Here is a 27,571-nt window from a genome sequence, read left to right on the forward strand (position 1 = left end):
AAATCTAATCCACCAGTCTTCTTTATCCATAGCCTATGTTCCTAAAAAAAATCCTATGAATTAGACAAATATGACTTTTCCTTTCACAAAACCAAGTTGATTTTGCCAGATTACCTTGACTTTTGCTAAGTGCTCTGCTATAACATTTTAATAATATTTAATAATAGATTTGATGTTTTCCTTGTGATACATACTGTACTTAGCTAGCTGTCTGTAGTTTCCTGCTTTCTGTCTTCCTTTATGAATAAATGAGTTACACGTTCTTTCTCTTCTCCAAATCTTGTGAACTTTGGAAAATTAAAACCAGCACATTGACACGACGACCACTTTTAAGACTCCACTTGAACCCAGTTCATAGCCCTAACAATTTTTTTTCTGCACCACTGCCCTGGTGTTTGTAATTTTCGTGACTTGAACATTGGGCATGATGGATCAATTCACCCAAACTTGAGAGCTAAACTATTGTATTAAACATGATTTGAGAATGTACTGTGTAAGCTGTTTGAAATTGTCTTGTAGAGTATCAAAATGATCAGAGATCTTCAGCAAGAAATCAGCAAGTGGATGTTTGCACCAAAAACTGGAGTAAGTATATTGAAGAATAATCCATTTACTCAAATTAAGCACTCGAGAATTCATTTTATGTTAAATAATGTTTTATGTTAAGATTCAACTATTTTAAAAATAGACTAGCCTTATCATCTTTGTTTTTGTTGATGGACGGAGAGGTAATCATGCAGATCACTGAATCTTTAATACGAAACAGACAAAACGACTTGTTTCTGCATTCAGCCTGCAGCAATATCTCAGTCGGGCTGCTGGATGAAAGGATATGATCGTATAGATCAACCGTTTGAGATGATCCAAGAGGTTTGCACAGCACTGCAATTGACGTTGGGGGATGATGTGCATTTGATGCTCAACTGTGGTGCACATGAATTGATGGATTATGTGAGTTTATATTATAATTACATATCCAGAATTATTCAAATCTGTAATTCATCAAAATTCATATCCTTGTATACACATCACTTAATAGTGTTGCTTGGCAACTTTTGTGGAACCTTTCAACCAAACGGAGTTAATATGATACTTGAATTCCCCTTCACTGACTAGCCTTTTAGTAATCCTTTCTGATATCTCCAGCTTGTTTGCAAACTTTTTGTCTGATTTATGATTTATTTAATAGAATGTTCTATTCTGACATTTATGCCTTAATTATTTTAGTATGAAGCAATATTTCATGCACAGTTGATGCAGAAACAAGGAAAGCTGTGTCGGAGGCCTTATATTTAAAGTATGCTGAAAATTTATTTGCCAGGAATTTTTGTTTGGATAACTAATAAGGCAAAGACATTCTACTGCTCCATAATACAAACCTCATTAAGTTCACCAAATTTCCTCTGTTTTATGGCTGGGCTTCATGGCTCTGTAATACCTACATATCAATTGCTTTATATCTTTGTTAAACGTTAGGCTAAGATACATCTGTATCTCTTAATGCTGTGCCTGATGACATTTACTATTCACAGATGAATATTCACTGCTGAATTTGTATTATTGTTTTCTCCATTGAATTGTATATCATGATCATATTGAATGGCGGTGCAGGCTTGAAGGGCTGAATGGCCTACCCCTGCACCTATTTTCTATGTTTCTATGTATTCACAGTATTGTTTACAATCTCTATATTTTGTATATTTTATTTGAACAAATACCATTCAATTGATATTTCTGACAGGAACAACATCTCCATCTGCATTAGCATAATTATAGAAATTCTTCTCCTGCTGAAAGGGGTGAGGGGGGATTTCTCAAATGGAATTCTGTCTGCACTCAAGATGAGTGACACAGACCAATTGTGACCCAAAAAGGCTGATTCCCAGATGCCCCTGAAACTGCAGGCATGATGACATAACTGACAAAAGAGTCTATTGAGATGCATCTTCTTTCTATGTAAAAATAACCTAGGGAGCTTGAAGTTGAAAGATCACATGTGAAAGATAGGCTGAATGTAAACTCAAACTTAAGTGTAATTGATAATGTCAGTATTCAGTTCATTTATTTCACAATGATTAAAAGTGTTAGGCACATGAACGTGTGAGGTTTTCGCTCTTCCGGAATATGTAAACATTTTACCGTTAGCACGTAGTTTTTTCGAGAAGATGTGATTATATACAATCAAATAAACACACACACACATCCAAGATCAGAGTTTTATAATTATAGAGATATGTGTGTGTATGTTTGTTATTATATATATATATATATATGTGTGTGTGTGTATGTGTATATACACACACACACGCATATATATATATACTAGACCAAGTGCAGATGTTCCTCCAACGCCCGGTTGCGGTGGGGGGGCTGGGGGATGCGAGTGAGCCTGCGGGCCGCCAGCGAGGCACGGAGCGATCTGAGGGGTGAAAAGCAGCGGGGGGACCAGCCGATCGTGGCTTCCGCCAACGTGACAGAGCCGGGCCGGGGGGGGGGGGGGGGAAGAGAGCCAGGCGGTAGCAGCCGTTAACGTCGCTCGGGGCACGTGATGAAAAGGTGGCCCTGGTGAATCTTTGATCCACAGCACAGCGGGAGGCGAAAAAATGACTGGTGAGGGGGAGGTGGTGGAAAGTGCGCCTGCGCGTTGAGAGCATCTGCTTTAATCGAGAGCGGGGGAGGGGAGGGGGCGGTGCCACGAGCAAGGGCATTGTGACGTCCGCAGCTGCCGCGACGGTTTGATTTTTTAAAAAACAGTCCGTTTTGTGAACCACTTTATTAAAAATCTGGGGAAATAATTGATCAAATTTAGGGAGTTGTCGAATTCCGAAATCATAAGTTAAATCGCCACCAAAATATGCAAAAATCTCAGCGTATGTGTCTGGTTTTCGGGAAAATACGTTTCAAAGGCAAAATGACACACGCACACACACGCGCACACACACACACACACACAGTTTTAATAGATACTAGACCAAGTGCAGACCCAGAGGGGGAAGGGAGGGGGAGGGGAGGGGGAGGGGTGGGGTAAGTGGGAGAGAAGGGGAAGAGTGGGGAGGGGGAGAGGGGTAGGGGGTGGGGGGTGGAAGAGGGACAGGGGTAGGGGGCGGGGGGGAGAGATGGGGGGGGGGGGGTTGGGGGAGAGAGGGAAGGGGATGGGGAGAGGGGGAAGGTGGGTGGGGTAGAGAGGGAAGGGGGGTGGGGGAGAGGGATGGGGTGGGGGGAGGAGGGAGAGGGGTAAGGAGAGGGGTGGGGGACGGGAGGAGAGAGGGATGGGGAGGGGGAGAGAGAGGGGGAGGAGGGAGATGGGGTAGGGGAGGGAGGGGGAAGTGTGGAGGGAGGGGGAGAGGGGGGAAAGAGTGGGGAGGGTGGGAGGGGTAGGGGAGAGAGAAGTGGAAGAGTGGGGAGGGGGAGAGGGTAGGCAGAGTGGTGGAAGATGGACAGAGGGCTAGGGGAAGGGGTGGGGGGAGAGAGTGGAGGGAGGGGGAAGGGAGGGGGAGAGAGAGGGATTGGGGAGGGAGAGAGAGAGGGGTGGGGTAAGGGGGAGAGAAGTGGAAGAGTGGGGAGGGAGGGGTAGGGGGAACGGGGCGGGGGGAAAGAATGAAGGGGGTGGGGTAGAGAGGGAAGGGGGTGGGGGACAGAGGGATGGGGTGAGAGGAGGAGGAGGGAGAGGAGAGGGGTGAGGAGAGGGAAACATAGAAACATAGAAATTAGGTGCAGAAGTAGGCCATTCGGCCCCTTCGAGCCTGCACAGCCATTCAATATGATCATGGCTGATCATCCAACTCAGTATCCTGTACCTGCCTTCTCTCCATACCCCCACAAGGGCCACATCTAACTCCCCTCTTAAATATAGCCAATGAACTGGCCTCAACTACCTTCTGTGGCAGAGAATTCCACAGATTGTGTGAAAGATGTTTTTATCATCTCGGTCTTAAAAGATTTCCCCCTTATCCTTAAACTGTGACCCCTTGTTCAGGACTTCCCCAACATCGGGAACAATCTTCCTGCATCTAGCCTGTCCAACCCCTTAAGAATTTTGTAAGTTTCTATAAGATCCCCCCTCAAACTTCTAAATTCTAGCGAGTACAAGCCGAGTCTATCCAGTCTTTCTTCATATGAAAGTCCTGACATCCGAGGAATCAGTCTGGTTAACCTTCTCTGTACTCCCTCTATGGCAAGAATGTCTTTGGCAAGGGAGAATGGAGAGGAGGGAGGAGAGAGGGGTGGGGGAGGGGAAGAGAGAGGGGAGGGGGAGAGAGGTGTGGGGGAGGGGGGAGGGAGGGGAGGAGGGAGATGGTGTAGGGGAGAGAGGGGGAAGAGTGTGGAGGGAGGGGGAAAGTGGGGAGGGAGAAGGGTGGGGGAGAGAGGGATGGGGATGGGAGGAGAGGGGTGTGGAGAGGGAGATGGAGAGGGGGAGGGGGAGAGAGGGATGGGGAGGGGGAGAGAGGGATGGGGAGGGGGAGAGGTGTGGGGGATGGAGAGGGGTGGGGGAGAGAGGGGAAATTGTGGGGAGAGTGGAAGGGGGAGGGGTAGGGACAGTCCATCTGTTCCCCATTCCCTATCACCCCCAATCCACTTTCTCTATTCCCACACACGTGATGACGCGCTTCGACACAGGCTGCGGGGATGGGGGGGAGGGGCTGGGGCTAGGGCTGCTGCAAAGGTATATGTAAATGGATCCATTCCGATTGGACATCTGTGAGCATTGGGCATTGTGACATCACACGGTGGAACGTTCACCAACATTCTATGGCTGAGGGCTGGTTTTTTTGTGGAAATTTTGGGGTGGGGGGGGGGGGGGGGAGAAGGATTTTATTAAAAATGTGTACATAAAAACGACAAAATTTAATCAGGAGTGGATACTTGGAATGAAAAGTAAAATATCTACCGAAATGGAAAAAATCATGGCGTTTCTGTGTCTGGTGTTGGCGTGGCAACGAATCGAAGGCTGGCAACCACAAGTCAGGCAGAAACACAGCCGGCCGGCAGCCAGCCGGTCACAGAGTTTTATATTATAGATAGATATGTTATACATATAGATATATATGCATATACTATACTATAAATACACACTAGACTAAGTGGGACCCAACGGGGGCTGGTACCCCAACGCAATATTCCACCACTCCACCAATTACAATATTGGTGGCCTATGGGGGATAGGCTTTCTGGAGCGCTAGTATGGGTGTGTGCCGAAGGGACTGGTTTCGAGGGGGCTAATATGGACATTGTGGGCCGAATGGATTCTTGGGCTGGCAGCTCAGTCACTCAGGTCTGGTCGGCTAGCAGCTCAGTCACCCAGGCCTGGTGGGCTAGTAGCTTAGTCACTCAGGCCTGGTGGGCTGGCAGTTCAGTCACCCAGGCCTGGTGGGCTAGTAGCTTAGTCACTCAGGGCTGGTGGGCTGGCAGCTCAGTTAGTCAGGGCTGGTATCTCAGTCATTCAGGGCTGGTGGGCTGGCAGCTCAGTCACTCAGGGCTGGTGGGTTGGCAGTACTCTCACGGCTAGTCCTTGAAATTCCATTTCAAGCAGAGTGCAGGCCACCACATTCAATTTCATAGCATTTCAGTCAGAGTGCAAGCCACCACATTCAATTGCATAGCATTTCAGGCAGAGTGCAGGCCACCGCTTTCAATTTTATAGCATTTCAGGCAGTGCAGGCCACCGCATTCAATTTCATAGCATTTCAGGCAGAGTGCAGGCCGCCACATTCCATTTCATAGCATTTCAGGCAGAGTGCAGGCCACCACATTCAATTTCACAGCATTTCAAGCAAAGTGCAGGCCACCAAATTGCCAAACAACTCATTGCATTGTCATTAAGGGCTAACAAATCATTTATTGCAAGTACATTGCAGACTCACAGTTCAGTTGATTCACAGCTTAGAATGACTCTCCCTCGCGATCTTCCAGATTGACTGACTCATGTCCAGGCATCCGGGGTTTTATGGTCCTGGCCCCCCGGAAGGGGCGTTACCTCCATCATAGGGATTGACAGGTGAGAAGACCAATCAGCTGATCTCAAGATTTTTTAAACACTTATAACTTTTTTTTATTTTCATTGATCGGAAAAATCCTCAGGGCTGCCTCAGCGGAGGAGGACTGTGAGTAAGATGGCCAAAGATCATAGTAGCGTTTTTTCTAAAATCAATATACAGCGCAGACAGGAAGTAGTCAAGATGATACTTTTAGTTATATAGATAGATATTGATATATATAGATATATACAGTGTGAGTCTGGTAGTGTGTGTATATATACTCACTGAACTTGTTTTCTCGTTTATTATATTGTTTGCAGTGTACTATGTGTAAATATCCTGTTGTGCTGCTGTAAGTTATAATTTAAATCTGAATAAGAATACGTGACATAAAATCTTGACTCTTGAAATCTGAGATTCCTCCATTCCTTTCAATGTGCTACTTTCATACTGATATGGGACAAGTGAGCATTTCAATTTTTTATCTTACAGGAAAAACAGAGATATGAAGTTATAACTGGAGTATTAAAACATCCTGATGAAATGATAGAATTCTACATCAACTTGGTAAAGCAGTACCCGTCAATTATTGGTCTGATCGACCCTCTCCGGAAGGAGGTTAGTAACTGTTATGTCAGTAAGTCTGAAAGACAAAAACATTAGAACCTTGTGTAAGATAAATAAACAGTGTATATAGAATGTGAACTACTGTTCCATCTGGTTCAAAGCCAGTGTTTCCTCTTTGAAAGAAATTACCCGAAATTCGGGATATTCTGGTTGTCTGGTAATTTTAGGGAAATAAAATAATTTCAGGAAATTTCCCGACCCGGTAAGCCTTCCCCAACTGCGCACGTGCGGATAACGGGCCCACTGCGCACGCGAAGGGGTCCAATCAGGCCCGCTGGATGATTTGCGGAAAAAAGGTATGTACCCGTATATTTACGGCCATCATTTACTGCGCCGTTGGGGGAGGCCCGTCATCCGCGTCACAAATGAAAATGGCGCCGGTGACGCGGTAGGGACGCCGTCTCCCATTACAATACAATACAATTTATTTGTTGTCATTTGAACCTCATTGAGGTTCAAACGAAATTTGGTTTCTGCAGTCACACACACAAGAAAAAGAACCAAGACACAACACAATTTACACAAACATCCATCACAGCGCATCTCCTCCTCGCTGTGATGGAAGGCAAAGTCTTATCTCTCCCCTGCACTCCTCATTCTCCTCCCGATGTCAGAGTCAAAGCCCCCGGCGGGCGATGGTAAATAAGTCCCGCGGCAATTAAAGCCGCGCGGGGCGATGCAAGGCCACGCTCCGGGTAATTTTCAACCCCGCAACTCGGGCGGGAGAAGTCGCCGTTGCGGAAGCCCTGTAAAGCAGTCTCCCACCAGGGACCGGTGTCACCGTCCACCAAACCTGTGGCTGGACCCTCCGAATCTCCGGGGTCGGGTCGCAGCCGCGCGCCACCACAGCTCCTCCCACTCCGAACTCGGCCAGCTCCGCGATGGTAAGTAGGTCCGCAGGCTCCGCGACTGGAGCCCCAGGTCGTTCGGTTGGAGGCCGCTCCACGGTGCTAGGCCCCAACGACAACGGAGACCCGACAAAGAAAAGGTCGGGTTCTCCTTACAGGGAAAACATTTTTAAAGTTTCCCCACCCCCCGCACCCCACACACATACCCAGTTAAAAAAAACTACATTCAAACGAGACAAAAAATAAAAAAAGACAGACCGACTGCAGAGGCCGTTGCGACGTGAGTCGCGCATGCACAGTGGGCCCGACATCCGCGTGTGCGCAGTTGGGGCGGCAGTCGCACATGCGCAGTTGGGGAAGGCTTACCGGGCCGGGAAATACCATCAAATTCCAGGTAATTTGGAATTCTATTTCAGGAAAAAAAATTGAGGTGTGGAATCACTGTTCAAAGCTCTCCTTTTTATTCAATTCATAATAACAGAGGCTTCAAAATAATAACATACAGTGCCCTCCATAATGTTTGGGACAAAGTCCCATCATTTATTTATTTGCCTCTGTACTCCACAATTTGAGATTTGTAATAGAAAAAATTACTTGTGGTTAAAGTGCACATTGTCAGATTTTATTAAAGGGTATTTTTATCTATTTTGGTTTCATCATGTAGAAATTACAGCAGTATTTATACATAGTCCCTCCATTTCAGGGCATCATAATGTTTGGGACACATGGCATCACAGGTGTCTGTAATTACTCAGGTGTCTTGAATTGCCTCCTTAATGCATGTATAAGAGAGCTCTCAGCACCTAGTCTTTCCTCCAGTCTTTCCATCACCTTTGGAAACTTTTATTGCTGTTTATCAACATTAGGACCAAAGTTGTGCCAATTAAAGTCAAAGAAGCCATTATGAGACTGAGAATCAAGAATACAACTGTTAGAGACATCAGCCAAACCTAATGCTTACCAAAATCAACTGTTTGGAACATCATTAAGAAGAAAGAGAGCACTGGTGAGCTTACTAATCACAAAGGGACTGGCAGGCCAAGAAAGACCTCCACAGCTGATGACAGAAGAATTCTCTCTATAATAAAGAAAAATCTCCAAATCCTGTCCGACAGATCAGAAACTCTCTTCGGGAGTCAGGTGTGGATTTGTCAATGACCAATGTCCGCAGAAGACTTCATGAACAGAAATACAGATGCTACACTGCAAGATGCAAACCACTGGTTAGCTGCAAAAATAGGATGGCCAGGTTACAGTTTTCCCAGAAGTACTTAAAAGAGGAACCACAGTTCTGGAAAAAGGTCTTGTGGACAGATGAGACGAATATTAAATTATATCAGTGTTGATGGCAAGAGCAAAGTATGGAGGAGAGAAGGAACTGCCCAAGATCCAAAGCATACCACCTCATCTGTGAAACATGGTGGTGGGGGTGTTATGGCCTGGGCATGTATGGCTGCTGAAGGTACTGGCTCACTTATCTTCATTGATGATACAACTGCTGATGGCAGTAGCATAATGAATTATGAAGTGTATAGACACATCCTATCTGCTCAAGCTCAAACAAATGCCTCAAAACCCATTGGCCGGTGGTTCATTATACAGTAAGACAATGATCCCAAACAACCTGCTAAAGCAAGAAAGGAGTTTTTTGAAGCTAAAAAATGGTCAATTCTTGAGTGACCCAAGTCAATCACCCGATCTGAACCCAATTGAGCATCCCTTTTATGTGGTGAAGAGAAAACTGAAAGGGACTAGCCCCCAAAACAAGCATAAGCTAAAGATGGCTGCAATACAGGCCTAGCAGACCATCACCACAGAAAACACCCAGCAACTGGTGATGGCTATGAATTGCAGACTTCAAGCAGTCATTGCATTCAAAGGATATGCAACAAAATACTAAACAGGACTACTTTCATTTACATGACATTGCTGTGTCCCAAATATTATGGTGCCCTGAAATGGTGGGACTATGTATAAACACTGCTGTATTTTCTACATGGTGAAACCAAAATGTATAAAAATGACCTTTATTAAAATCTGACAATGTGTACTGTAACCAAATGTGATTTTTTATTTTCTGTTACAAATCTCAAATTGTGGAGTACAGAGGCAAATAAATAAATGTCCTTTCTGGAATAGTTGCAAAGAATAGATTAGCAATAGAATCGTATAAAGTCACGGTTGTTGTGCAGAATGTACTGAAAACATCAATTGGCATTCCTCAAATGGGGACTTTTCTGTCATTCCAATTGGTCAGAAATTTCAGTAGAAGAAAACTGCCGGAAAGATAATCCATAATAGCTTTCAAAGGAGCGAGAAAAAAAAGAAAATTGTGAAGGAGAGAGAAATATCTGATCAAAGAATAAAGTTTTCAAGAGTCAAGAGTTTTTATTGTCATGTGTCCCAGATAGGACAATGTAATTCTTACTTGCTGCAGCACAACAGAATATGTAAACATAATACAAAAACAGAAGATAAAAATTTAGTGTATCTATAGACCATATATTATACACAATAAATAAACGGATATAGTGCACTGATAATAATAGACTGGTATTCTTCAGAGCTTATTTGATATTGTGTTTAATAGCCTGATGGTTGTGGGGAAGAAGCTGTTCCTGAACCTGGATGTTACAGATTTCAGGCTCCTGTACCTTCTTCCCAATGGCAACAGTGAGATGAAAGTGTGACCAGGATGGTGTGGGTCTTTGATGATGTTGGCAGCATTTTTGAGGCAGCGACTGCGATAGATCCCTTCGATGGTGGGGAGGTCAGAGTCGGTGATGGACTGGGCAATGGTAATAACTTCTAAAGATGGTAGAGAAAATATAAAACTTTAAGAACTTTTAGGGATAAGTGTCAACAAAAAGAGTCTTCTAAATTATATAATCTTGTTATTCATATTAGTAATTGGTCTATGTTATGATTCTGCTTCTTAGTCTTAGACATATAAAGTTACAAGAAACCGTCCTGCAGCTGGGTCATTAAAGTCTCTAATATTTCTTCAGATGTACACAAAAAAAAATCCCCTGATGCTGTTCTGAAGATATTCTGGGAAATTCTTCCCCTATCTCCTGACTGCTACTTATCCTTCATCAATATCAATAAACACAACTCAACTGTTATCATAGTCCAATACATCCACTTAATCCAAATAGGGCACAGTCATTCACACAACAGACATGACCTTGTGTATTCTGCTTGTAGAGAAAGATCAATAGATAATTGCAGCAGCATTTCCATTTAGACAACTAATTGCAGACACTCCACACAAGGATATAATATCTTCTTTTGTGCTATGGATTTATTCTTTTTATTAATAAGCAATATTTGTCTTTGAACATGGAAAAATATAACAATTTTACTTTCATAATAATCTCAACCTCACATACAGTCCGAGCATCATTAATTTGTAGTTAAGGGAAGGATGCATCTGTACGCTGTAAACAAAATTATCAGGTCAATGGAAAGACCAACTACAATTAACAAGACTACACCAGCCTCATTCAGATGGCAGCACCACCACTTGCATCTGTCCTAATATGTCATGTAGCTCACTATCAAGCATTGATAACTTTTCTTTGAAGCATTTTGTATATCTTACTGCATTTAGCTGCACAATGAATGAAAATTGTATTTAATTATTTGGGTTGCAAGAATATTAATCTATGCATTTTATATCAATGTAGTAATCCATTTATTTTTCTATTCAGGATGTGGAGCAGTGGAGTAAGCTATGCAGTCTTCTTAGTCCCCAATGTTATATCTTGGCTGATGCAGCTTCAAGATCAATAGACAAGCTCCTAACGGAGGGCCTGGGTGCAAAGCTATACAGTGGTTTAGTTGTGAAACACGCCAATCAAACCACAATTTCAAATTTGATTCAAGTAGCAAAATTGATGGAAGGTATGTTATTTATGAGCTAAAAACAAAAACTTACCATCATATCATATCATATATCTATTAAAACTGTGTGTGTGTGTAGGTGTGTGGGTGTCATTTTGCCTTTGAAATGTATCTCCTTGAAAACCAGATGCCGAAACAGGGAAATTTTTACATATTTCAGTAGAGACTTTCCTTGTGATTTTAGAAATCCACTCTACATTTGGTACATTATTTTCCTGACTTTTTAAATTAAAATTGTTGACCAATCTGACCTTTTTTTTAGATATGACCGCTGCCCAGCTGCTGACATTACAATAACAGTGAAATTTATACATCTTCTGGTAGAAATTTTCCTTATGATTTCAAAAATCCAATCCTCTAAATTTGATCAATTATTTCCCGAGATATTTACTAAAATTTATAACCAAACTGATATTTTTTTTAAATATCAAGGTTGCCCAGCTGCTGACCTCACACTGCCTTTACACCTGGCTTAACTGCCTCCTGGCCCCGGCTGGCCCTGCCCCCCCCCCCACCTGTCTCCTGCCTCCTGCCTCCTGCCCCCCCCCCCCCCCAGCCTGCGAGGTTGTTGATTCCATTGTTTTTCATTGAATTGAATTGAATTATTTCTCACTTAACATCACTAATTCTTAACATTAACATTTAATTTCAAAGACAGTTTAAAAAAAAATAATTTGCTGTCTTCATTGATAGCTTAGATCGGAGTGTGTGTGTGTGGCAGCAGGCTCCTCCCCTGAATTCCATAGAGCTGCCGACAGCTTTCGTGCATGAGACGCGCACGCTTGTTTCCAGAACATTCTGAACGCGTGACGCACTGTTGCATTTCGTTCTCTGTCTACCCCATCTCTCTCTCCCCCCTCTCTTTCTCTCTCTCCCCCCTGCCCTCCCCCACACCCCCTGCCCTCCCCCACCCTCCCTCCCCTAAACCCCCTTCCCTCCACCCCATTCCCTCTCCACCCTTCCCTCAGCCCCCCTCTCTCCCTGTCTCTCCCCCTCTCTCCTCCCATCTCACCCCTCCTCCCCCACCCACCCCCCCTCTCCCTCTGTCTCTTGCCCTTCTGTCTCTGCCACTTCTCTCTCCCCATTCTCTCTCTGCCCTCACTCTCTACCCTTACCCCCCCCCCCCCCCCCTCTAGACGCGCCGGCGAGTTGGGGGCTATGCGTCAGTGGATAGGGCGGTTATGGGGTAAAAGGAGCAAATTAATAATATTAATATATCAAGGGAGGTAGTTAGCGTGTGTGCGGTGGGGTAGTTAGTGTGTGTGACGCCGCATGCCGCCCCCCCATTCCCCCCCCCCCCTCCCCGCAACCACACGTTGGGGCAACAGACCCAACAGGTCTGCACTGGGTCTAGTTACTTTTTCAATGTTTCTGCAGATGAAGAAGAAGAAATTTGGGAGAGAAAGAAGGGTCTTTACCCGAAACGTCACCTATTCCCTTTGCTCCATAGATGCTGCCTCACCTGCTGAGTTTCTCCAGCATTTTTGTCTACCTTCCATTACTTTTTAATTATTAGTGAGCATGTGGCATTCAATTTTTCTTCACAAAATAATTCAAAATTCTGCACAACAATAAGGTCCAACATTAATAAAATAAATTTCATGAGGCACCCGTAAAACCGAAAATGTGATTGAAAGTATATTAGAAAATGTTGGTTTTGTAAAACCTTTTGAAGCTGAGTAAGTGAATTCAGGGCGTTTGTTACTGAGAGGTGGCTATAATCACACAATGATACAGTTGAAGGAGGGATAATCATTTCAACCACATTTGATAGATATAGATATAATTTATTTGTCACACAACCAGGGTTGGTGGAAATTTGGGTTGTCAGCAGCAGTACAATAATAAAGAACACACAATAAAACTAACACAAACATCCACCACAGCATTCATCACTGTGGTGGAAGGCACAAAAATTTGGCCAGTCCTCCTCCATTTCCCCCCCGTGTACAGGACCAGCGTCCAGTCAGTCCAGGATTGGCTCTTCCTCACCGGAGACCGCGGCTTTAGGTTGTTGTAGGCCGCAGGCCGGCGGTCGAGATTTAAAGTCCCCGCCGCAGCCAGAAGCACCGTAGACTGCAGGGCCGGCGGTCGAAGCTCCCCTCCAGGGGTGATGGTAAGTCCATGCCGCACCCGCGGTAGAAGTTGGCCGCGGGCCGGCAGTGATGGCTTCTTCTTCCCCCGGGTCCCCAACGTGAGATCCCGGGCTGTAGACGCCGCACCAGCTGGAGCTCTGCAGACCGCGGCTTCAGGCTGCGACTTCAGGCTGCCGGCTGCCCCGGGCCAGCGAAACGGAGCGCTCCCCTCCAGCGAGCCCCAGCGAGGGCTCACCCGCTCCACATCGAGAGTCCGCGCTGCGCCCGCCGCTGAAGCCCCGGGCGCGTCTCCGGGAAAGGCCGCGTCGATCCTTGATGTTAGGCCACGGGGGAGGCGACCTGGAAAAAGTCGCCTCTCCATGGAGGAGGCGACCGAAGCGGTTTCCCCCTTACCCCCCCACACCACCCCCCACACAAAACACACAAAGAAACACAAAATACACACTTTAAAACATACTAAAAATTTTTTTAAAAAGCTGGAAAAACTGACGCGCTGCTGACATGGCTGCACACAGAGGAGCGCCCCCATTTGGGAAAAACACAATGTGAGGATAACCCTGGATTAAATGAGGTTACAAAACTAGAATAGATTAGGTCAAGGAGATACCTGAACGATGTGAAATCCATGCATAGAGTCCAAGTTATTCAGTGAAGGTAAAGAAGAATTTAGGTGGTGAATAGAATATTTTAACAAAAATGCTTGAAGAATTCAGGAATCTAAAAGGAAAAAAACTAAACATTTCAGGTCAGAAACCCTCGGAACTGGGGTGGAGGAAGATGAAGGGGTTTATTTTTCAAAACACAGCTAGAGGGCAGAGTTCTGTGTAAAATAAAAGGCTTTATGGAGATTGGATAAGACAGATCAGCTGATGAGGCGCATGAACACGGAGGGTGTCAGGGGTCACGGGGAAAAGGCAGGAGAATGGGGTTGAGAGGGAAAGATGGATCAACCATGATTGAATGGGCTGAATTGCCTAATTCTGATTCTAGAATTTAAGTTGGGGAGCAGGTTTTTTGAAATGAAGAGGGAAGGTGGCATTTGGCATCATGGGAGGCAATGAGAGAACAGTTTACTAATAGGTTTTAAAAATAATGTTCATTCCATAAGGTTGAAAAGTACCTGCACAGAAGATAACATGCTGTTCCTCTACATTACATTGGGCCTCACTAAAGCAGTGAATGAAGCTTACGGCAGATAGGGTGGAATAGAAGTGGGACTGATAATTAAAGTGGCATGCAACACTGCATTTGCCACTTTGGGTTTGCCACACTTGGGTCTGCATTTGGTTTCTCAAATGTAGAAGAAGTCACATTATGCAGTAGAATATATCGGATGAAGTGCAACAGAATCTCTGCTGTGCCCAGAATGATCGAATATTTCCAATTCCGGGTGAGTTGGACCTATCTATCTCTATACTTATAAAAGTCTGATCTTGGATGTGTGTGTTTGTTTGTGTATAATCACATCTTCTCGAAAAATCTACGCGGTAATTATAAAATTTTTACACATTCCGGTAGATATTTTTTCCGTGGTCCAAAATTGCCTTATCTGAAAATCTCATGCTTTATTTCTCGAGTTATTACTGAAAATGTTCAAAAATCTGACAAAAAGACTGTCTTTCGCTGATGACGTCACAGTGGGTCTGCGCCATGTGCCATCTTCTTCGCGCTGCGAGTGACGTCACCCCCCACACCTCCCCTCCCGGTTTCCAAAAGACACAGAAAGAACAAGTAAGTCGGGCCCTGTACTTGCCCCGGGTCAGCGCAAGATGGGGAGGTTGCTGAAGCCTGGAGCATTGCGTTCGGGAACCAGTCCTCCCCTGTGACGCCGTGACGCCCCCATCCCCCTCCCTCTCTGCCCCCCCCCAATCTCTCTCTGCCCCCTCCTGCTCCCTCTCTACTCCCTAGCTCCCTCTCTGCCTCCCCCCGCCCCCTCTGCCCTTTGCCTCTGTCTCTGCCCCTGCCCTCCCTCTGCCCTCTTCCCCTGCCCAAGGGTCCCACTTGGTCTAGTACATAACTAAAACTCTGATCTTGTTATCTTCTGTTTTGTGCGGTCTTTCTATTTGCTCAAAAACAGTTCGCGATAGTGCTATGATTTTTCGCCAGTTCACTTACCATTCCCCGATGCTGCAATTGCCCCAAAAGTTTTGTTCCGATCAGTTGAAGGTCGTAAAAGTTAGCGAGGTTTAAAATATATTAAAAACTGCGCGTGCGCAGATCGATCTCTTCTCCTGCCGTTCAGCGCCGCATGGATTAGTCTCTTCCCCTGTCACTCATCGGGACAGTCCGCCTCTTCCTGCGCCATCGTGTCTTTACTGGAGCTGAAGATGGCCGGCGGAGGTTTCCAACCAGACACAATTTTCGGAGGGACCCGAAGCAGCCCAGCCCCAAGCAGCCCAGCGTCAAGCAGCCCAGCGTCGGAGACCCTGCCCAGCCCAGCGTCGGAGACCCAGCTCAGCCCAGCATCGGAGACCTAGCCCAGCCCGGAGTCGGAGATGTCACCGATGTCGCCAAATGGAAAGCGGAGACTCTGATCCTGGCAGAGGAGAACGACCAGCGACCAATCGCACCGCCAATTCCATCCACCAGCCCTCTCGTCCCCCTCGCTGGCTCCTCCCCCCTCCGTAATACCCCCGTCGTCCATTGCTCTTCCCCCGTCTTTTCTCCGAGTTCACTACCCCTGCCCACACATCCCTCTCCCACACAACTCCTTCCCCGCCCACACACACCCCCCGCCCCCACAACCCCTCCGTCCCCACAACCCCCAAAGCCCCCACAACCCCTCCCCCCGCCCAACACACACACCCTCCCGCCCAAACACACCCCCCTCCCACACACACAACCTCCCCCCACACATCACTTGTTCCCGCCCACATACACACCTGCCCACCACACCCCCCCTCCCCACCACATACACACCTCCTTCCCCACCACCATCTTCCCCCCTCCTCCTCCCCGTCCACACACACCCCTCCTCCCCTCCCACCCCACACCTCCCCTCCCATCCCACACCTCTCCCATCCCACACCCCGCAACTTGAGACTCGAGCACAAAAATCTAGAGCAGTATTGAAGGAGACCAAGTTGTGCAAATGGTGAGGTGGCATTTGCATTCATTGACTTTGAACATGCATAATAAGTAATTGGACTTTGAACATGCATAATAAGTAATTGGACTACAATTAAGTCATTTGTTTACTTCCAGCTTCTTCTCCCACTGTTTTTATTTACTAACGGAGAAGATGGTCTTGTGGTACCTTCTGGATAAATTAAATTCCCCTTTTGACCTGTTCATCCAAAGCGTCCAATATAACAGCTGAAGATTGTAGATCCAGTTCTCGGCTGCAATGTATCATGACTGCATCATATCGTCAGAATTGTCTTCACAATGCATTCCTCCACGTCTGCTGTAGCCTTTTCCCTTTTCGTATTTAACTTTTAAATACAACAAGGTGGTTTAAGCTGGTGCCAACCACTCAAAACATTGTTGATTTGATTAAAAAATATGTACAGTCAATCTGTTAATATGAAATAGCACGCAGCCTGCAGTGGTTGAAGGGGCACATGTAACATTTATTTCCAATCCCCACATCTTGTTCCTGGTGCTATACAATTACATTTTTACTAATTTCACTACATAGATGGTGTATATATAATTTTTATTAAATAATATATTTAAGATAATCAGATTGATGTATATGCAATTCCAAACAATCTGCCTTGGGACAAGTTTGTTAAAAGAAATAAATTTTCACTAATTAATCTTTTTTTTTTAACATTCCAGAAAATGAGTGCATATTTATATCTGGTCTGACAGATGAAGAAACCATGGATGACAGCATGGCTGACATAGTAAGCTATATCAACTGATTTTGTAGAATATCATCAACCACATTCTTACAGATATCTGCATTTGTGTCATGTCCTGCCACAATCTTAGTTTTAGTATTTATTATACAAAATATTATTCCCGTCTGAAAGTTTTCTATTCTTTTGAGCAGCAGTCAATAGAAATAATCTATCATGTTATTTCAACTATGACCTGCATTTTTCAAAAAGAGTCAGATCCAGGGATGGGAATAGGTGACATAAATATACAAATATTCTGGGACTGTAGCTTTAGGGATTTAACTTTTTTGTGAGAAAGTACTGATCACTATGACAGTTTTTAGCTGTTAATCATTTAGAATGTGTGCCTGGAGAATGTTTATCTGAAGAAGGGTCTTGACCCGAAACGTCACCCATTCCTTCTCTCTAGAGATGCTGCCTGTCCTGCTGAGTTACTCCAGCAATTTGTGTCTATCTTCGGTTTAAACCAGCATCTGCAGTTCCTTCCTACACAATGTTCCTCTTTAAGTCCACATTGAAAATTGTACTGTGTAGTGTCTACACAAACTGGTGAAAAATATCCAATTCATTCAAGTCCAATGACGCTGGTTTAAGTCTATTTAACAAATTTATTGCAGCACCATATGTTGTCATTTTTATATTTACCTGGGAAAATGTAATAATGTTCAAACATTTTAGCAAACTGATTCAGAAGTTATAGTTTAATCCATAATGTTAATATTTTAGACTTATATACTATGTATATAATATAGACTTATGCCTTGAGTATTCTAGAAAGGCGCTATATAAATCCCATCCATTATTATTATTATTATATAATTTTTGCCAGATTTCTGTAAAATGGTTGATAACTTCTGTCGTTAGCATTTAATTCAAGTGCAGGAGCCTAGAATGAATAGATAGTTTTCCTGCTATTACAATTCATTGTGCTTTTCGGCTAACTCGTTTAATGACAACCAGCATCTGCAGTTCCTTCTTGAACACATCGTTTAATGACAATATCTATCCATATCCTTTATGCTCCTTCTCTTTGGGCAGATACTAAAATGGGTCTTTTTCTCAACTTTTTTTTACGTGGTATACATGCCAATAAGGAGGATTCTTCAATTTATCAGTACTTATTTAAACTGTCTAGTGTTGAAGTCTTAGTTTAGAATGAATTTCATTACACCCCCTCCCACGTGATTAACCAGCTTTTGTCTATTTTGAATTCCTAAAACTTCCAACTAAATACATTTGTTGGTTTTCATTCCCTTCAGGCTGTTGGTCTAGGGGCCAGGTTCATCAAACTGGGAGGTCTATGTCATGGAGAGCGGGTGGCAAAATACAACCGTCTGCTCGCCATTGAAGAAGAATTGGCTCAGAGGGGAACATTGGGTATGAGCTGCTTCATTTTATTCCTTTTCAGTTTGCAGAGAATGGGAGACAAAGATTATGGGAGGAGTGACAGAAATTGCACAGCTAGGGAATGAGAATCCTGCGAGTCAGCAAATCACACTCTCCAAAAGAAAAGAAAGCATTTGCCAAAAGCTGCATTGGTCCATGTAACTGACAACTTAATGGTACTGGATGTACATAAATACCAATTGTCTTCAATCAGGGGACTATATCTACAATCACTTTATTATTATACTACTGAATTTAGTACTTTCACATCAATAATCATCTCCTAAATTGAAAACTTTATTATGTTAATAGCTGTCATTCTCTAAATGCTGTAAATGTTAACCGATTTATGTTTTACACTTTGTGTGTTCGCTATAAATTAATGATTATTTAAGTGTTGAAAAATAAAGAGTCAGTTCAAATTTACAGCACACAAGTAATTGTTTATATGTAAGAAATAATTTTATGAACTCAATATTAGTAATAGTGCTGTATTTTTAAATAGCAAACCTAAAGTGTTCATTTGTTAGTTGCTAATAACACACAACTATAAATTCAAAGTATAATTTTAACCCCTTAGCTCAAATGCACTATTTTTTTTATAGGCAAATCACCTGAACATGAATTTCCTGTCATCGGTGCTGAACAGGAAGATCTTAATCCAGAAATGATTCTAAGCAACTAAATTAGACTGTAGACGCACTGAGTTGAAGCAAGAGACTCCGTATCAAAGCATTTTATTTGAATATGAATGAAGTAGCGTCCCAAGCTAATGGTGACATGTGAAGGAGATTGCATATATTAATTGATGCTGCTATTAACATTTTTATACATTATAGCAATTACCATTACAGCATGTAGGTAATGTTAATTCACTATACAAATTGGCAATATTTTTATCTTGGAAATGTGTTTAAGGTTGAGAATTTTGCTTTTGCTAAACTGGAGGAATTTCTGGATTAAGTTACACTGTCATGTTGAAACAAATTAACCTCAGTCACCATTGATCAGATTCCCAAGTGCATTAAAGCCAAACATTAGCAGTTTTTCTAGAAGGCAGTCTTGCATTTATAAAGTCACCTTCAATCTTAACCAATTGATAGTGACCTCATTTATAAGTACTTTAAATTTTATTAATTATATTTACACTTTGTTTAAAAACTAGTTTTCTGCAAAAATCTTCCATTTATGCAAACTCCTTTGTAACAACCTGCCAATTAGGCATTGCACTTTGTAGATATCAGTCTGAAACCACTATATGTAGGCTAACAATGCACTTGATTAAGTAACGTATTTCCATATCACTAAATCATCCATTTCATGGATTATATCTGCAGGATATAAATATAAAAGTTAACAAGCATGAGATTTTATAATAGTTTTCCATTCTCTATCAGAAACAAAAAGTTATAATGTATTCTCACTTATATCAACCACATAATTTTGCATATATCAAATTCGAAAGTGCTAAACATGTGCTTTTTGTTACCCAGCTTTTTTGATACCAAATTTTTCCTTTTTTAATATAACCGTTTCTGCTTTCCAAAAGTAAGAAAATGTTCATTAATGGTCAGTTTTACCTCCCACCGAGTTTAATGTGTCATTTTGTAGCTGGAAGCAGGACCCAGCTTCCTGCCACCTGGAAGCAGTAATGCACAGAATTATCGGTCATCTAACTTTAGTATTGGTTGAGTGATATATGTTAATAAGGAGATAAATAACTTTGTTAATAAAGAGAGCTACAGAAAATGTTATGTATCCAGAACAATTAGAGGGGTTCATTAGTTTATTGTCCTATTCAGAAGTCAGCAGCTCTGGCAAAGCATGTCACCCTGAGTGATTGAAATCAAATCAGCCCTTCCAACAGTACTTCAAAACAAAGTTAGATACCTGTGATAGTGGAAGAAACAAATGTGACCCATTTAATTGTATGGTAGTAAATTATTTAATCATAAAGATTGTAAAGGAGTTCTACATCCATTGCATATATGCATTGATAGTTATATTCCCATTGAGCATGTTCAACAAGTGACTTTTGGAAAATGCATCCAATTATCAAGGCTCCAGAAAATACTGGTCTTTGCTGGGATGTTTGCACTGTGCAATCTGAACCTTGCCATACCTATCAAAAGTGTCCACCTATCAAATAAACTTGATAGTGATTAGTAGGTGGCTGTTTACCATTTAGACCATCCCTGCTTTAGCATTATCAGTGGTTAGTCTTAAACAGAGACAAGTTTTGACAAATCTGCCATTCTGAATAAATCACTTTTAGTCAAACACAGCACAAAATGGCAATAGAACTTTGTGTTTCTGGTTAACACCAATCAGAAATTATTCCATTATTCCAAAGAGTTGATTTATGCAAGGTACATTTTATCAATGCCTGCAAGATCTTTAGTATCTAACCTAAATGCAAAAAATATAATCACCAGCCTCATTAGGATATTGCTAGCATGTAGCATGTCTCAAGTGGATCCCCAAAAAAATCAATAACTATTGGGAGAAGGCAAGTAGCCAGCAGCATCCTACTGTTATAACTGTAAGATGGGAGGATTATATCAGGTCCTCCAGTCTCCACTATAAGTAACATGGCACCCTGGGGTAGAAACTGGTCCTCTTTCATTAATGCCAAATGTGTATACGAACATCAACCACATTGTATTCGCCACGAGTCATTAGTTAGATCTATAGATCTAAATGCATTTAATACTGCAGTGTCCCTTTTATCAATTAAATTGCTGAATTTTCTACATGTCTGCTTCATGTTGAACCATAATTTACAAACTGAGCTACTTGACGATTACTTCATATTAAAAGTCAAGTAAATGGGGTTATTAAGAATAGTTATCTTTGGTTCATGATCTCACAAAATTGAATGTGTGCCCAAATTCAGAAACATGCCAAATTTGTTTCCTTTGTTATACTTTGTGTGGTTGTACTTCACGGTTTTCTACCGATTGCTGCCAAATTTTGCCTTTTCACATCCCTTTGGTTGCATAGTATTCAAGTGTTTTGATTGAAAGGATTATTTGTCATTTTTATGTGCTGCTTTTACCTATAAAAGGAAAATTGATTTTGTTATTTAAAGATTACAAGATTTACAGTATAAATATGACAATCTCTATTCAAAATGTATATTTTTCTGCTTATACTTTTCCTAATCGGCCATGGCCACATTCAGAATAGAAATTAATAACTCAAACAATGAAAATGCTGCTGCTTGCCCAAGCTCATTTAAAGAAAAAAAGTACATTCACACTTTGCCCCTGATCTGATAGACCCCAATAAACATATCCTCTATGTATATATTTACATTCACAGTAATGTGTAGAAATTAATCTTGAGTGTTCTTTACACCGATAAAATCTGGCCAAAGTTATGAAGCTCTATTCAGCATTCTAATGACATCTTAAAAACTATAATCTGAAATTGGACTAGGTCATTTTTCAAGTATGCCAGCTGACTATTAATTATGACTATTATAGATGTGAAAAATGGAAAAAAAACTGCAGGTGCTAGAAATATAAAATAAAACAGAAAATGATGGCAACAGTCCACAGGTCAGGCAGTAGCTATAGAAAGGGAAGTAGAGTTAACATGTCATGTGCAAGACCCTTCATCAGAACTGGGAAATAGAGAGGTTAAGTTAGTCGTAGAGTGGCATTGGGGTGGATAAGCTACGGCAGAATCAATGAGCAGTGCAATGTCTGAACCAGGAATCATCAGCTTACATAGTAATATCAAAGTCAATTCGTATGCAAGTAGGAAAACAAAGAGAAGGGAAATCTAGATAGTAGTTGTAAATACAGTTTTCACATGATTTCAATTGCCTGCAGAGCAGAGACCTGTCACTTGTCTCTGCCTCACTTCCAACCCCCCCCCCCCCCCCAAAGCACTTTGTGTTTTGTTTCAACTCATTTCGATTGCCCCCCCCCCCCACCCTCCACTCCTTTGTCTCTAACTGTTGGTTTTAAAGTTTTGGTTATCTTGCTTTCTATGGTCTGTACCCTCATAACAAACATTCCATTTAATTTATCTACACCTTCCTCTCTAGCATTGTAAAATACCCTTACCTTTCTCACTTTTCCAGTTCTGGTGCAGGGTTGCTATGAAACATCACCTATTCCTTTTCTCTAGGGATGCCACCTGACCCCACTGATGTTGATTGACCCGAGTGTGTCAGCATTTCTCTTGGTTTTACAGCTTTTACTGTTTATTGCTCCAGTGACCACAGACCATGCTTGCAATACAATTCTGTTTGTGTCATAAGACCAATTATAGGTAAATATGAACCTTGTTTATTGCTCTCAAATGTGCTACATATATGGAGAATGACATACCTACTATATTCTGACAGTAGAGAAGTTGCATTAGTGTATGGCAGCAATTCAGGTATTGATGGATTATCAAAGCAGAATTTAATAAATGCTTTTAGCTACTATTTCTGATTGAAAAGGATAGACCTAGCTATAATTCATCCACAAGAAATGAAAATATAATCTGCACTGTTACATTCAGAACAACTTTTGATATTCAAAAAAATGTGCCATCGTTATGATGAATAGGTGAGTTCCTGTATGTCTTGACAAGCAACATCTTTTACATGCAATATTTTTGAAAATTATTTTGGATGAAGTCTATATTAAAAGGATTGGATGATAATACAAATAACTCTTTTTTTGTCTTCAAACTGGTAATGTAAATAAACCATTATCAACAGTTAAAGTTGTCACCAGATTATAGTATAACCACGTTTGATCACATGCTTGGTTATGTGTATTTAGAATGCTTTAGACTATTCTAATGTAAATGATTTATCTTGGGGGAAAGGGGGGGGAGATTGCTTAATAAATATTGATCAAAAATTACTCTGATGGGCAAAGTCACCAACTTTAATCCATGCAGCATGACAGGTGCCATGGTAAAACTCATCCATGCAATGTTAGTCGATCTTAATAAGGGCTCTTGCAGTTTGCAACAAGGTCCCTGGTTTCGAAAAGGACTGAAACAAAACCATCCACCACGATTCTGCTTCTACCACCACATCAATGCTCAAAGATGAGGACCAGTCTCAGCTGTAATATGGAAAAGTGTGACTGCCAGATCAAATGCTAGTATAAAAGTCAGTGAGGGAGAGGCATAAAAAAATGTTTTTTTTAAATAATGGAGATTATCAGAATTTTAATCAGACCTTTCAAGATATTTTTCTCAAATGGTTATGCCTTTGATTTATTATTCTAACAGAAGTTTTACTTTTGCATAAATTAAAGAAACCCATCTATCTCAGCCCTATATGTACCCAAAGATTACGTAAGAAAATGAACCAGAGGAACTGAGGTCTCAGAATCCATTCATTACTCGCTGAATCTTGTATTATTCAATGAAATGACCTCTCACTCTTCTAAACACCAGATTATCTGCAAATAATATCTTGCAAATTGCAGAAAAGCTGCCGATTTTGTGTACTCTGATCCCTAATGTACCATTTAACTTTCTAATTATTTGCTGTCCCTAAAGTTTTTTATGTATCTAAAATATCAGCATATCAAACAAAATCATTTGTACCAAAAGTTATTTGTTCTTCATACTCTCCCTACAAAATGAATATTTTTTACATTATGCCCCATATCTGTACCCTTTGCCTAATTACTGTTTACTCACGCACATAGCTTTCTGTCCTCAGCAAAACCTACAGTACAATAAGGTCATGTGATAGGAGTAGAATTAGGCCATTCGGCCCATCAAGTCTTCTCCGCCATTCAATCATGGCTAATTATCTCTCCCTCCTAACCCCATTCCCTCTGACACCTGTACTATTCAAAAATCTATCTATGCCTTAAAAATATTCACTGATTTGGCCTCTGATATTTTTATAAACTGTGAATCGATAAGGATACAGTACAGATTGCTTTGTAATTATGCTCTCTACAGCTTACCTCCTTAGTCTAGTTCAGTAAAACACTGAGTCAAGCACTGGATCAACTAATTCTTTACTCGCACTAACACAAACAAACTTCCTATACGATACCTAACCAACACCGTGGGTCCGATCCTTATCTCTACTCATCCAAGCCCTCAGCCTCGTGCGAATTGACACCTCCAGACAATCACACAGTCCCAAGTGCACTCCCAGAAGATCGACTCCGATCCAGGCAGTGTCCCCTCTTTTATATGGTTTCGGACGCGTGGCACGAAACTATATGGGGGGGCAACCCCTAAAAGCCAATCACAAATATAGATCATATAATACATTTATTGACAGTTCCCTAACCCAATCACAAAGTACCCCATTACATTATTTCCACAGAAGGTTCTAGTTGGAAGACAGTTCACCAAAGTAAAGAAACATTTCCCCAGGTAGTACAAACAATTTGAACAAGGCTCCATACTTTGACCAATTGCAAGATAACAGCACAAACACTCTGCAACATAATTAACAATACTTTATAACCGCCCCATCCTTTAACCAATCTGTAGATTGGTTATTTCCTGCTAGCCAATTGTAGAGCTTGTTAGTAGTGGCTCTGCCTAATATGCATTTTATATTAACAAGAGCTTGCCTACGCTATTCAGTAGGAGTAGCTGCTAGGAACAGTAATGTCCTGCAGATCGATGCTGTAAGTAGATTTAATAAACATGTGTTGTATTTTGATAAGTGTTTGACACAACTCATTACATGGTGTCAGAGAGTGAGTCTTACCTACTCCGTTCACGTTTATCGGGTTTTCTTTTTTTAATTAGTTTATGTGCCGGTTATCTCTATCATGGTAAACTCGTCTCACCGTCCTAGTCCTCGGATCTTTGACTCTGACATTGCTGAACACTGGCGGTTTTAAGCGTGCCTACACTCACTATGTTCGCATCGTTCATCAAAACGACCCCCCAATGTGCATGCGACTGTATTACTCAACTTAGCGGGCCCAAAGGCAATGAATCGTGCCAACAATTTCACATTTGAGCCTACCGTTTTGGATGCTAATGGACAGGTCCTAGTGCCTGCAGAAACGATTGATGACCCTGCCGTCTTACTTGCAAAGTTCAGACAGTTGTGGGACCTGCCCTCGAACTACATTATTGAATGTAGCAAGTTTTATGCTCATATGCAACAGATTGATGAACCGATTGAACATTTTATCGGCGGCTTGAAACACATGGTTGCACGCTGCCAGTTTCGTGATCTGTGCGATGAACTCATCCGTAACAAGATTGTTGGAGGTGTGCTTGATAGCAAGTTAAGGGATGAACTGCTTCGTAACACTGACCTAACCCTTAATCAAGCAGAGCACGCCTGTCGGATTGCTGAGATAACATCTTCTCACACTAGGTCTGTGCCCTCCGGTCACCGTTCACAGTATAGTATCAATCTTACAGACACCTCCTTTCGTACCAGCCGTTCCCAGCCCTCCTCTGCCTGGCAGCAGAAAGAATCTGCTGTTCGATGTCAAAATTGCAGATATCTTCATGCTACGGGTCGGCAGTTCTGCATTGCTTATGGTAAAACCTGTAATTTCTGCCAGAAATTAAACCACTTTGCTAGATGCTGCCTTTCCCGTGCGACTCAACCAACTTCAAGGACAAGCCTGCATCTGTTACAACATGAGCTTGCTGATAACGAATGCCAAGAGCCTGACTTGCCATCCCCCGCTCAGCTCTCTGAAAGTACAGCAATCCATTCACAAAGATGTAATTCCCTCAGAGATGGGGCAGAACAGATTTACTAGATTTACTGGAATGCTGCCAAGATGAGGGAATTCAGTTATGTGAATAGACTGAAGAAGAGACTTACAACAAAACACAAGAAAAATGTAAGAGATGTCCAAAATCATGAGTGAATGAGCAAAATGAAACTTTCCATTGGCAAGAATTGAGAGCCAAAGAACACATACAATTTGACAGTAAAAACAAACTTAAAAGTGATACTACAATGAATTTTATGCATACAGAAATGTATGATATTCATTTCACTGGCCAACAGGGTGACACTGGTGAAAGTAGATTTAATTGTGATTTTCAAAAATGTATTAGATAAGCACTTGGGAAAAAAAGATAATTTGCAAGCCATGAGGACACCAGGTAATGGAATTGGTTGTACTTAGAATAAGCTTGATGGGTCAAATGACCTCCTGTGCTGCAACTATTATAAAGTCCCTTTCAGGATTTATAGAAATTATATTTGAAGTGCAGTCATGATCGTAGTGCAGGTAATGTGGAAGCTAACCTATACAAATGTTCCCACAACAATAGTGTTAATAAGTAGAATTTCGGACATTTTAGTGATGTTGGTTGAGTGACTATTATTAATCACTTTAGCACCCCAACTCTTTGAAGTAATGCCAAGGGATCTTTTATGTACACTTCAGGGGCAGGCAAGGGCTCAGTTTAATGCCCCATCAGAGAAAAGGTACCTCCAACAATGGAGTGTTCCTTTAATGCTGGACTGGAGTGTCGGACTCCATTTTAGTCTTCAAATTCCTACAGTGGAACTTGGAGCAAATCCTTTGTGCCTATCAAAGGGCTACAAACTCAGCCATGGCTTAGTGTTCATTAAATACTAAATAAAGACTTTACCATCTGCATCAAATGATTTGTATGAAGCACAATTTTACAACAAGCTTCAATCTCATTTCCTGAGAGATTTTAACTCTCACATTCCAGAGGCCATTGTTTAACATCTCCTCAAAATCACCATAAATCACCATAAGACTCACCTGGTGAGGCTGCTAATTTTGAAAAATTAATAAAATTAATTTTCCAAAGTATGAAGTTTTAAGTGAAGCCTGATTCCTGCGCTAAGAAAAGGTAGGACTAGATCTGCAGTAGAGATGTGAACAAATCCTTTAAATACAAAAAATCATCAGTTTAATCAAGTGTCTCCATGTGGT

The 27,571-nt window shown here is 42.1% G+C and overlaps 1 protein-coding gene across 2 annotated transcripts in view; it reads left to right on the forward strand.

Moving 5' to 3' along the window:
* The window catches only part of eno4 (enolase 4), a 59,867-nt gene extending 39,595 nt beyond the window's left edge, over nucleotides 1-20,272 (forward strand). For both annotated transcript variants that reach the window (XM_033033950.1, XM_033033952.1), the window contains 7 exons: nucleotides 520-585; nucleotides 793-951; nucleotides 6,468-6,593; nucleotides 11,164-11,356; nucleotides 17,236-17,303; nucleotides 18,560-18,677; nucleotides 19,292-20,272. In XM_033033950.1, the coding sequence (XP_032889841.1) occupies nucleotides 520-585; nucleotides 793-951; nucleotides 6,468-6,593; nucleotides 11,164-11,356; nucleotides 17,236-17,303; nucleotides 18,560-18,677; nucleotides 19,292-19,371 (810 nt within the window). In that variant the 3' untranslated portion in view covers nucleotides 19,372-20,272. The remainder of the gene's footprint in view (nucleotides 1-519; nucleotides 586-792; nucleotides 952-6,467; nucleotides 6,594-11,163; nucleotides 11,357-17,235; nucleotides 17,304-18,559; nucleotides 18,678-19,291) is intronic.
* The last annotated feature ends 7,299 nt before the right edge of the window (nucleotides 20,273-27,571 follow it).

This window comes from Amblyraja radiata, chromosome 15 (assembly GCF_010909765.2).
Source record: "Amblyraja radiata isolate CabotCenter1 chromosome 15, sAmbRad1.1.pri, whole genome shotgun sequence".
NCBI classification, from domain to species: domain Eukaryota; kingdom Metazoa; phylum Chordata; class Chondrichthyes; order Rajiformes; family Rajidae; genus Amblyraja; species Amblyraja radiata.